This window comes from Choristoneura fumiferana, chromosome 14 (genome assembly GCF_025370935.1).
Source record: "Choristoneura fumiferana chromosome 14, NRCan_CFum_1, whole genome shotgun sequence".
Lineage (NCBI taxonomy): Eukaryota > Metazoa > Arthropoda > Insecta > Lepidoptera > Tortricidae > Choristoneura > Choristoneura fumiferana.
The window spans coordinates 17,890,137-17,903,443 of record NC_133485.1 but is presented as its reverse complement, the minus strand read 5'-3'; the positions used below and the strand labels follow the sequence as shown (position 1 = coordinate 17,903,443).

At 40.5% G+C, this 13,307-nt stretch overlaps 1 protein-coding gene across 1 annotated transcript in view; it reads right to left on the bottom strand.

The window, feature by feature from the left end:
• LOC141435348 (nose resistant to fluoxetine protein 6-like) overlaps positions 1–13,307 on the bottom strand; it is a 69,665-nt gene that overhangs the window by 18,827 nt on the left and 37,531 nt on the right. Inside the window, exons 8-11 of the mRNA XM_074098059.1 lie at positions 6,866–7,039; positions 5,860–6,010; positions 3,767–3,953; positions 2,392–2,534 (exon numbers count right to left, since the gene is read on the bottom strand). Of these exons, the coding sequence (XP_073954160.1) occupies positions 2,392–2,534; positions 3,767–3,953; positions 5,860–6,010; positions 6,866–7,039 (655 nt within the window). The remainder of the gene's footprint in view (positions 1–2,391; positions 2,535–3,766; positions 3,954–5,859; positions 6,011–6,865; positions 7,040–13,307) is intronic.

The window sequence follows — 13,307 nt, the reverse complement described above, 5'->3', positions numbered from 1 at the left end:
CGATCCTTACACTCATTACTATTCATCAGCAATTTTTCTATTCATCGCGTCTGTCGCATGGCGATCACTAAGGGCCTACGCCAGCTGACGTGGTTCGCACGGAGCGGATGGACGCCTCCCGAAAGAAACATACTATAAGCAGCGCTAAAAGTACGGACTGTACCGGAGCTGCCATGGAACCTATTCAATGAAAAAGTCATTGGGCCAATCAACTATTTTACCGACATTTTGGGCGTCTCCTGCGCGTTACCAATTTTGTCTCTGGCGTTACCAAAAATCGTACTTCCAACAAGATTTTTCTACGGTTTAATAGGTTGAACTCACGTAGGATGGCATGTACCTATTCATGTACACCATATATTAAATTACAGAAAAAACATGTTTACTTTCAAAAATCTGCAATTGTTTGAAAAATGTCGCGGACGGATTAGTGTCGGTAAAAAAGTTGATTTGCCCCATTACGATTTTCCTTGTTAATTAATGCGATGTCACTATGGCGTTTACTGTGAAATGGTTCCATAGTGGCTCCTAAATTAAAGTCCTTGACCGTACGATCAGCCATATAAGTGGTCTATCAATTTTTTAACAACTTCCTATGAAATTAATATGTTGCTACAGTCGGACGCTCAATTTGAGAGACACGGCTATCGGCATTATTGGTTATGCAAACGATTAACAACTTTAAGGTAGAACACATATTTGGCTGATGGTACCTGCACCCCCGTAACGTGCACGCGTCAGCTAGCGTAGGCCCAGGCCCAGGCCCAGGCCCTAAGCGACAAGCGCCTAGACCGCGCAACGAATAGAAAACACTCGCCGCGCACCTCCGCGCGTGTTTGGCAGGACCAACGAATGAGGGCTATCGCGTATGAATTCGCCACTAGAGGCGCTAGTGTAGCGTGAGGTCGCCGAAATGTCAAATCTCATAGTTTTTGGGTGAGCTACGCGGGTTTATTTATAATACGGTATTTGACAACTCCTGATTTTGCCATATCTTAATAATATTATGAAAATATAGATATACAGATAGTGTTTAGCGAAGAGAAAATTTAAATCGGTTGAAAATTGGATTTATAGTGTTTTTTGAAAAATCTATATACCTGTCTCTTTCTCAAACGCTTTTCTCTATGCAGCAACTGTGGCAGCAAGTATGGCGGTACTGGCGTGTGACGTCACATGCCAGTATGTCTTTCTCTGTCTAATCTTGAATTTTATTTAAAACCTTTATAACTTTGCCATTTGTAAAGGTAACTTAATTTTTTTTTTCTATTCGATAACAGGCATTGTGTAGTTTTAATTTATAAAACATATACAAAATAGTCAAATACCGTATTGGAATAAATTTGTGAATATTTTGCAATATCTGAAATTAATTATATCAAATATGCGTTCCGGGGCAATGAATGTCTGTGTTTTGAGACAGTTTTGTCTTTCGGAAACCTTTGTCCTCCCTTTTTTCCGAACAAAACGGGGACTATGCAACACTGTGGCATGGACGATATTTTTATGGTACGGTGTATTAAATATGATTTTAATCTAAACTTTGTTTTCACGCCCGTAATAACAGACTTTGAAAGCCATACTTAAAAACCTCACGCTACAGTGCGCCATCTAGTGAGACAAAAAACGATAGCCCTCATTATGCAATAATTTTCATGTGTTCTTGTACAAAAGAGATGCAAAAGTCAACATCATCTAACACACGTTTATATACGCTTGAAAGCGGTAATTGGCTAGTCGCTTTATTTGCCAAAAATAGAATTAGACATGTTTTTCTTGATTTCCGTTAATTTTGAACGGCTCAGTTCATTGATGATGAAAAAAATTACTAGTCTCAAAACATAATAAGGTCAATATGTAGATATTATTTAGATTTTTGTAGTAGAGTTTTTTTCATGTTTTTTTTAACTTCATGAGATCTCAAAATATACATAAATAATCCTGGTGACAACAATAAGAAATTAGAAGTATTTTTGATGCGGATGGATTTCGCTCCTGTGGGAGGATGTTTCCTGATTAGACGCCCCCATCTCCTATAAAGCACCATATATGACATTAAAAACAATTGAAGAGCTAGGGCTTAGTGTATCTGGCCCTTAAGGCGACTCAGCTCCGAACAAAAACCCTAAAGCTTGAAACACAGAGCGGTGGCGGGGCGGTGCGGTGCGGCGCGGGGGCGGTACCGGTTGTAATATTCGAGCTAACATGAAAGAGGGCACACAGAATTTAATACCGCGCGGGAAATAAACGTGGCGCGGTATTCTGTGTGCCCTCTTTCATGTTAGCTCGAATATTACAAACGGTACCGCCTCCGCGCCGCACCGCTGCCTCCGACGTCAGTGTGTTTCTAGCTTGAAATAAGTATAGTTGTATGATATACATCGTACATACCACAGTAAAGTCGTTCATACGGAGCGGCGCGGCGGCGGCGGCGACGTATCCGCGCTGCAACAGCGTATGCAGTAGAAAAGCGCCGTACGACACTCTGCCCGTCCACGCAAAGCCGCGCCATTCAATTATGCCGCGATACACTCCTGCGCATACAATACTCTGTAAGCCTTTAAGGTGATCTCCACCACCAACACAGAGTACATATATATCGGTCAGTATGGGAAAGTCTGAAACTATACAACATACGAAAATGTCTTCTTAGGAACCATGACATCGGTTTTAATAACAAGAAAAACTGCATTCATGCATTTAAAAAAAACCTGTACTCAGGTCGGGAATCGAACCAGGTTGTTTTGAAAAAAAAAAACTTTCACTATTTCTATTTAGATATCGATTGTGTACGTCTTAAGAAGTAAATGTGTCCATGAAACATTATGTCTAAAATGAATAAAATGCATCGTTTTCACATACTTTAATTTATTTTAGTAGGTGTTCGAAGTGGCCACCGTTTTTTTCAACACGGTTAGGTAACGATCTTATTATTGCATTTTGTATCTTGACATAGTGAATGTCTGCTTTAAGGTCTTCAACGGTATCATAGCTTGTTTTGTATACTTACTTCATTTTTCACGTAACCCCACAAGAAATAATCAAGAGGCATGCATCAAGAGGCAACCCCACGTTCCGGCCGAGATTCGTATAATGCTTTTCTCAAACATGACATGAAAAAAAAAAAACAAGAAATGAACCTGGGGGGACGCTAGTCTCGTCGCCGTGTTGTGTGGCTGCTGGCGCGGCGGCTGCGGGCGCGCGCCGTGCCGCAGTGAGCGTTGAAACAAAAAACGGACCTATTGCCGGCCGTGGGCGGGAAATTTGTATGAAATCTCTTTGCAGGCCCCTAGAGTGACCGCGCGCCGGCAGCCGAGCCGCAGCGCCTGCAGCGCGATACTTCCCGGCCTATTATTTGTAACACAACGTCAATATTTCATGTCATGTTTGAGAAAAGTCCATTATTGGTTCTTGTCCTGACTGGTGCTATCACCCTATACTTCTAAAGCCGCGTTCACATTTATTTGTCGTGTTGTTTCGTGACGCATCAGAACGGTATCGGTTTCATACATTTTATATGGTTGCGTTCACATTAATCTGATGAGTTGTGTTGTGACGGCTTGTGTTGTGTCGCATTAAAGCTATATAAAGGGAGATCGAGAGAGATATGACGTGTAAAAGTGCCCATTGCGGCCTATTTACTGAATAAATCATTTGAATTTGAATTTGAAAAAGAGAGAGAGAGAGCATCACAACACAATACAGCAGATAAATGTGAATGCTGCTTAAATAATCTTAATCTTGCATAAAATACAATATCTTTTACCTTCCAATTTGAACACGCAGCTGACGCTAATCACGCACACAAAGAACTGGAAGACAGTCTTATACAGTGCAGCGTACAGCACGCGCAACCAGGCCGGCGCACGCGCACCATCGCCGTAGAACAGCCCGCCGGAGAGGATCAGACCCACGCCCAGGGGGAAACAGAGCCACACGAACCATCGGTACTTCTGGGGGGAGAATGAACATTAAGAGCGTTTATACCTGCTGAGCTGGCAACGTTGCATTTTTGTTAGTTTTTCTCGATTATTTCATAAAAATTGAATGAAAATTAAAAATGTGGTCTGATAGAACTGTTCTTAATATATAAGTTAATGTGTCTACTTCAATAATTATTTCTGATAGACTTTTATATTCTTTAAAAACGAGCATTAGTTTGCGGAAGTTGGTGTGGATGTCGATTCTGTCTCTTTGTCAGCAAGTGTCTTGAACCGGCTTTATCGCAATACTTCCCACTTACTTTTCCTTTTTTTCCCATTGAAACCTTAAAAATTTCTGAAAATTTTAAATGGTAATTCTATAGAATACTATAGGTTAGGTTAGGTTTGTTTTATAAATACTGACTAATTATTGGATTCAGAGAAAAAAGATTTATGTCAAACGATCATTCGGGCAAACATTAGATTCGGACTTTGGATAAGTATGCGAGCCGATATGGACCCTACTAAAATAGGTTTTTTTTTATTATTATTATGTTTTAGGTAGTGTTTTGCTTATTGTCAGCCACACTACCGTTTCCTTCTTCAAGGTGAGGACCGAAAACCAGCAGCTCTCCTTTAACTCTTCACAAATTATGTTTTATCTGTTTCTTTCATTGTATTTTTTTTGTTATATTTTTGGCTTTGTGAATAAATATTCTTTTATTTTATTTATTTATTTTTGCTTGTGACCCTCAAATATAGAATGCGCCAATCGGTGGGTTTTTCTCTAGCTTTTCCCAGTCGCAGTGGTCAATTTTAAAGGCCGTATATCGCTTAGCAGAGGAATAATGTTCATCATCATCATCATCATCATCGCCATCATCATCATCATACTCATCATCATCATCCTAGCCTATATACGTCCCACTCTAGGGCACAGGCCTTTCAGAAAAAGAGAGCTTGAGCCGTAGTTCCTACGCGGGCCCAGTGCGGATTGGGAATTTCACATACAGCATTGAATTGGTTCGCAGGTTGCTCAAGTTACCTCACGATGTTTTCCTTCACCGCAAAGCTTGTGGTAAATTTCCGATGTAATATCACGCAATGAATTTCGAAAAACTTTTTTTATTAAGTACCTATACCTCTATATATAATTCGACCTATAAGATCCGCTTTTCTTTCCCGTGTCAAATTATTGTACGCACTATATTTAATTGTTGATCAAAATAATTTAAAGATTAATTACACACGTTGTGGTGGTTAACCCATCCAGCGACTTAGATGCACACCATGTGTCTAACGCCACTTGTCAATGACCAAAAAAAAACTCAGTGAGAGCGACTCTCACAAGTGCGGACACAATTCGCTAGGCGCTTGGTACACCGGGGTGTTCGACGGGTTAATGCTAAATTTAAATTTATTGCAATATCGCTTCACAGCATTAAAACCAAAGTCTTACTCTTGTGGTCTGAGTCCTTATTACCTAGCACACTTGCAATCACAATCATTTCCACCACTTCTTTCTGTCACACGGTATAGGGTGAGGATGGAAAAAGATGGTGAATTCATTCAAATCACCAGCGCTCTGGCGTTAAGCCGAATTTAGACTTGCAAGAAAAATCGTGCAAGTTGCATTACATTGCGAGGCCGTAAAGCCAACGAGTCTGTAGTGGTCAATCGAGCGCCGCAATGTAATGCAACTTGCACGATTTTTCTCGCAAGTCTAAACTCGGCTTTAGGCAAAAAATCCACTGTTACGGACGGAGGTACTGGGTGCAGCTCACGCTTGGTCCTTGTTCATCATCCCAGCCTATATACGTCCCACTGCAGGGCAGAGGCCTCCTCTCAGAACAAGAGGGCTTGGGCCATAGTTCCCACGCGGGCCCAGTGCGGATTGGGAACTTCACACACACTGTGCTGAATGTGTTTACCTTACCTTAAATCTGCTCATGTCTTTGCCTTCCTGCTGCCAGTGGTAGGTTAGGAAGCCCGCCGCCAGGCCCAGCACGTATGTGGAGAGGTTGGTGTGCCCGCGGCTGTACAGCAGCCGGAAGGTGTCGTCAGAGGCGTAGAGGTTACGGTACTTCCTGGATTGAGGTGATGGTTGGATATTCGGGATTATTTGCAGTAATTCCACAGTACTAACAGGTCACACAAACCCAACTGTCACCACCACCACACTGGTTTGTGTTGCACCAACACGTTGTGTTTCTATGAAGATTAGATGGTTAAGTTCGAAGCGCGTCAGTGATGGATGGGTTTGGGTGATTTGTGTGTGTTCTTACAGTGTGGAGGTGGAGGAACTGCATGAACACACATTTCCTGCATTAAAGGAGCTAGCATAAGGTCGTGGGTGAGCAATGTAATTGTTACTGTATCCTAATACAGTCAACGTCATAAATAACTGATCACTTTTGTACCTTGTCGCTTTCAGTCGGTACACAACTTCGTATGGCTTTTCAAACATGACGTTAAAATGACAAGGTACAAAAGTGATAACTTGTCTTATTTATGACGTTGACTGTACCTAACCTAATTTTTTATACTTTTATGTAGTACATTGTTATGGTTCTCCGCAAAGTAACGCCTGTTTCAATAATTGAGGGGCTGTTTCACCGTCCATTGATTAGTATTAACTGACGGTCAAATGTGAAGCCGTCTCCGTCTATTCCAGCAAAACAAATAGAGACGGCATCACATTTAACCGTCAGTTAAGACTAATCAATGGATGGTGAAAGAGACCCTTAATCTTACATTCTCCCGTACTTCTTCATCTAATCCAGTGCATCTGACCATGAATAACTTAAGACGCGGACACGAGATTTTGAGAGAGCATTTAGGACACCAAAATGAAGCTGTATGCGAGTTTCCAGCTTATTATCTCTCATCCCGACCTCGACCCCTTCTCATTCCTCAAGTGACTGGATCATTAGGCTACTCACTCAGGTGACTGTATCACCACGGCGTCCAGGTCTTGGAAGTAGGTGTGCGCCGCGACGACCACAGTGGCCGCTACCAGAAGCGTCGCGAGCGCAGCCGCCCGTCGCCGCGCGCCCCGGCAAGCCAAGCAGACGAACAGACCCACGCAGAAGAGCTGGGTGTCTGCTGCTAGATACCTGAGGAGATGTTATCAGAATTAATAATACTTATGTTACAAATAGTCTAAGAAGATTTACCACTTTTATATGGGTGGGTACTAGCCGTTACCTGCGGCTCCGTCCGCGTTGGATTCAGTTTTCACTATCCCGCGGGAACTATGCAATTTTCCGAGATGAAAACTATCCTATGTCGCTCCCCGGGACGCAAACTCTCTGCATGCCGAATTTTTGCCGGTTTAGACGTGATGGCGTAACAAACAAACAAACAAACAGACTTACAAACTGTCGCATTTATAATATTAGTATAACTGGATCGTACCTACGATCGAAATTTTTCACCTTAGAATGTTCTTGAAACCCTATGGTTTTCAAATCGTGCATCTATATGGACGTCATATCGATCAAAATAATTATAACAATGCCGGAAGTAAGTCTGAAAATCGTTTAAGTATTTAAAAATCAAAACATTTCTTGCGTTGGTAATGTTTGGTAGGTATAACATTGCTTAGGTACTCCAACTAATGTATCACATACATACAAGCCAACTCTGCTTTACTTGGGTACAATCTTTTTTCCATCGCTTGCCATTGCCAAACACCCTGGCCATTTTTGATAAGTGTGTATTTTCAATATTGTTCTGTTATTCAGCTATGTCTGCTGTCATCACTTTCTTTCGTGTGTCCCATCTGTAAACATTATATTCGTTTTTTACCCCTGCTACTCTCGTTGCCTTTCATTTTTACTAATGTAAACAAAGAGACTGGAGACTGGTCTATGCCTATGCCTATTTAGGTTTTGTTTTATTAATATGGTCGTAAGGGAAGACCAGCGTCCTTCGCAAGACTGGCAAATTGCTGATTTGTGACCATTTCGTGACATACGCAACTTTATATTTATTTTTTCCATGTTGTCACGAATACAGGTTTTCTTTTTTCATTCCGTTTTTCTTTCTTCCTTCCTTCTTTCTTCTTCCTAACGCAATGGAACCTCAATAATCCCTTTTCCAGACTCACCAGGTTTGTGGGGCGCAGTGCGCGTCCTCATACAAGTAGTTGTTGATATACAAGATGTGCGCCCACCAATAGCGGCGGCACGCGTCTGCCTCGATGCCCACTACTTGCTGCCACAGCGGCCCGCTGCCCAGGTGCCGCATCCAGGTTGATATCGTAGCCAGGACTAGCGCATAAGTAGGAGTTAGTCTGAAAGGAATATCATGGGGCAATGAGGGCTATCGCATATGAATTCGCCGCTAGAGGCGCTAGTGTAGCGTGAGGTCTCCGAAATGTCAAATCTCATAGTTTTTGGGTGAGCTACGCGGGTTTATTTATAATACTTAAGAATAATTTTGTGAATATTTTGCGTTACCTGAAATTACCCAGGTAGCACATAACTTGTATATTAACTAAAATAGATACAAAATTATGTCTTCAAGTCATATTACCTTTTTTATCGTCAATATCCGAATATGAATACTCTATTAATGAAACAAATATTCTCAGAACCAAATTTGTATTGAAGTCTATCAACAAATCAAATCAATGTCAATCAAAACACAATATCTGATGGCCAGTACAATGAGGTTTCAACACTCCCCCTGCATCAGATCAGGCTTACTCACCAGTCCTAGTGAGGCTCGTGCTCTAAGAAAGCTTTCCTTTGGTAGGGCTTTCGTAAACGTATCTGCTACTTGTTCTCTAGAAGGTACGTAAAGGACATTGACCTTTTTCTCTTGGTGAAGCTCTCGCAAAAACTTATAGCGCGTATCTATGTGCTTTGTCTTAAAATGAAACACTGGGTTCTTGACAAGCTTGATAGCACTTTGGTTGTCCACATAAACGGTAGGTATGACCTCGATTCCTCGAACTTCCTTGTAAAGTCGATTGAGCCATATAACCGTCTGGGCTGCAAGGCTGGCCGCCACAAACTCCGCCTCAGTGGTTGAAAGAGTCACACATCTCTGTGTCTTTGAAGACCAGGACACCGCTCCCCCTGCGGCCAGACATACGTAACCAGAAGTCGACCTTCTTGTGTCTTTATCTCCGGCGTAGTCGGCATCGCTATATGCTACGAAAGAATTTTCTTCAGCTGACGAAGCCTTGTATAATATACCAAGGGATTGAGTTCCTTTTAAATATCGCAAGACTCGTTTAGCGATCGCATAGTGGCGTTTTTCGGGTTTCTCGACATGTTTTGATAAAATGTTTATCGCAAAACAAATATCCGGTCTACTCACAACCGATAAATATAATAATTTTCCGACTAATTCTCTGTAGTGAAAATTATTGACACTCGTGTCATTGTCGTAGTTAAAATTATCTGTCATTTGACTTTTGTCTATAGGAATGAGCACCGAGTTTGCATCACACATGCCGTAACTTTTCAAAATAGTTTTTATGTAGGCTTCTTGATTAATAAATATCGACCCATCATTTAGGCGATTTATTTGCAATCCAAAGGTAACAGCCAACTTCGGAAGTGCGGACTTGAAATTCTGCGGTCAAGGCACTCAGGAACTCTTTCACGCAATTCTTATCTGGCGATAGGATCAATCCGTCATCAACATAGATCATGACGATGAGTTGCCTATCTTGGCTTATGAATAAGCATGGGTCCGAGTCACTTTGCTTTAACTTGTACTTCGACAAAAAGGAACAGAACTTCTTGTTCCAGCACCGTGGCGCCTGTTTTAAACCATATAAGCTTTTCATTAGCTTGCAGACGCGACCTGATCCGTCATCAAATCCCACTGGTTGCTTCATATAAATAACCTCGTCGATGTCGCCGTATAAAAAGGCAGTCTTCACATCGAATTGAGTCATGTGCATTTTTCTAGTAACTGCTTCGCTCAACATAGTGCGAATAGTATCCCAGCGAACAACAGGGCTAAAAGTTTCGTGGTAGTCGATCCCGTGCTCTTGATTACATCCTCTGATGACAAGTCGAGCTTTAAAACGTTCAATGGAACCATCAACTTTCTTTTTAATTTTATAAACCCATTTGTTGCTAAGGGCCTCTCTATTTTCAGGTAAGTCTACTAGAATCCACGTCTTGTTTTCTTTGAGAGAGTTCATCTCTTCTTTCATCGCAGTACACCACTCTTCACAATTCTCTGAATCGATTGCTTGTTTGTAAGTCTGAGGTTCATCTTCAGAAAGACAGACACAACAGCTAGATTTAGAGCTGCAAGGTAGACGTTTCCTGTCTCTTAGATTATAATGATGTTGTACTTCTTTTTCAAGTTCAAAAGGGGTTTCAACTTCAGTGGTATCGGGTGATTGATCTTCATCTTGGACATTCTGACTAGGGAGTTCGTTTTGTGCTTCAGTAGTTTCAGATGTTTCTTGCTCTTCCTGCTCACCAAAAACAAATGGAAGCTTACAGAAGTCAGAAGAAATTGTCTCTGATCTGAACAATACATCTCTTGAGATGATAACGTCATTCTTTTCAGGTATCCAGATACGATAGCCGTCTTTATCTCCACAATATCCAACCAAATATCCTTTCATAGCTTTCTTATCGAGCTTCTTACGTTTCTGACTTGGAATATGTACAAAGCATTCTGTGCCAAAAATACGTAAATGTTCGATATAAGCTGGCTTATTATACCAAAGCTCATATGGTGTCTTCCCTTCAATTTGTGTTGGTCCAGTTCTGTTAAGTACGTAGCTCGCAGTATTAATAGCTTCGGCCCACAGCTTCTTCGGAAGATCTTTATTGTATAGCATGCTTCTCACTGCTTCAACAAGAATTCTGTTTTCCCTTTCTGAAGCGCCGTTCTGCTCTGGAGTATACGGCATACTCATTCGGTGGTATAAGCCAACTGCTTCTGTAACACGATGTACTTCGGCATTGTTGAATTCTTTACCGCCATCTGTGAGTAATTCCTTAACAACGTGACCAGCTGTTTTAATTTCAGCAAGAAATTTGGGTAGTACACTGGCTACTTCGGATTTTTGTTTTAAGAAGTATACTTTTCTGAACTTTGTGAAGTCATCTTTGAATACAACGAAGTATTTTCTTCCGCCAAGTGACAATTCAGACATAGGGCCACAAACGTCTGCATTAATTTGATCGCCGGGTTTTGTGCCTCGTTGTTGCCTTGTACCGAATGACAATCTATGCATTTTTCCGTATACACAGCCATCACAGTCAAATTGTTCTGGTGAAAATTTAATACCGTTGCGTGTAAGGATTTCCTTAACATGTCTTTTGTTTTGGTGACAAAGTCTCTCATGCCAAATCTGTAGGCTTGTTCCATCTTTGACAACACAGGCATTAACAGTCCTCACTCTCATCAAAAGTTTATATAGATTACCATCTCTGATACTGACAGCTTTGACTTGGCCGCTCTTATCTTTGAAGACACGCTTATCCTTGTCAGCTATCTCTATATACCCATGGTCCAATGCTGAACCAGCTGAGAATAGATTTTGTCCTGCTTGAGGTACATACCAAACATTATTCAGATGAGCACGTTTCCATTTACCTTGTACCGACATTTCAACATCAATAATTCCTTGGCCATATGCATACATATTTCGATCATCTCCCAGTCGTAAAGCTCTTGGGTTATCGAAAGGTGTGTAGCTTCTAAACCAATTGGCGCTTGACGTAATATGGTGAGATGCTCCTGAGTCAACTATCCAGTTTGAATTTGAATTATCAAGTCGAGATAGAAATGCATCACCATCATTCGGAATGGCTTCGTTACCCTTATTCCGCTTCTTAAGCTTCTTCAGCAAAAAGCATTGTTTGTGAGTATGTCCAATTTTGTTGCAATGTGAACACTTGACTTTGTCTTTCTTCTTATTTGATAAAAGAGCATTTTCAGACGTAAAAGTGGAAGTAGAAGGTCTGGTATCCAAGTCTCCAAGACGTTGTTCATGAAGACGAAGACGCTCCATAAGAGTAGAAATACTTCTGTTCTCCTTAGGTACGGACTCCCAAGCATTCTTGAACTCAAGATATGCTGAAGGCAATGTGTTAAGAATCCTGTTCATCAACAATGATTGCGGGAGGGATCCTTCTTCCTTTAATTCGTCATTGAGTTGTTGCCATAATGCCTGCAGCTTAGAGACGTGCGTGGCAATGTCGTCAGCTTCATCTTTAGTGTAAGTAACAGCTGGCAATACAACAAGTCTAGTCTTCTATCATTCTTCTGCTCGTATACTGAGTGAAGTATATCCCACATTTCCTTACCGGATTTAGCAGTGAGTATATGACGTTTAGGTTCTGCGGAGACGCTACAGCCGATGATACATTGGAGTAATGCGTCGCGTTCTTCATACTGGGTAAGTTTCCTTTGATAACTTGCAGTTTCGTCAGCCGACGCGTCTTTCTTTAGGGTACAGGAAGAGTTTCGACGCCTTTCACAACATCTTGCAATTTATGCATAGTTAGTTGAAGGTTTATATCGAATTTCCATACCAACCAGTTTTCCAGTCAGCGTAGCTTTTCAATAATAAAGCGATCCAATTTTTGGATACTCATATTTGCAAAACACAAATTAAAAAGGTAAAACTGATCCCAAAATAGAAGAATATTACTTATAAAAGGAATATTTGTAAAATTCCCATAACCTAATAAAACAAATATTCTCAGAACCAAATTTGTATTGAAGTCTATCAACAAATCAAATCAATGTCAAGCAAAACACAATATCTGATGGCCAGTACAATGAGGTTTCAACATCTATAAAGGCATTTATTTATCAAATTAATGCTTACTGCTATATTATACTTAGCAAAAACTCATAACAATGTCAAAAATCTTAAATAAACGTAGGACAATTCTAAATTACAACTTCTAAAACAGCTTTCAAACTTATACTAAAACTATTGTCTTATATTTGGTAAATTTGAAAACATTACGCTTTAAATTAGCATTAATAAGTTATTTTTTAGTACTTTTGAACATATTTTGATTTTTTAAGAATAAAAGCTTTCTAACAGTCCATGGTTGTTGTTAATTTCATGCTAGTCCTATATTAACATTGACTATAACAAATAATGCCTTAGTTCCTTTTTTTTCTGATCTATTCATCACTACAGTATATAGCTATATTTTGATAGAAATAAAAGTATTGTTAGAACTATAAGTTATTAATAGCATCGTAACAAACACAAATATACCTACTTACCTACACTTTATAAAATTTGTTAAGTACTTAATGGTATTTTGTGCTACCTGGGTAATTATTGGCAATTATGCGTTCCGGGGCAATGAATGACTGTGTTTTGAGACAGTTTTTGTCTTTGGGAAACTTTTGTCCTCCCTTTTTTTCGAA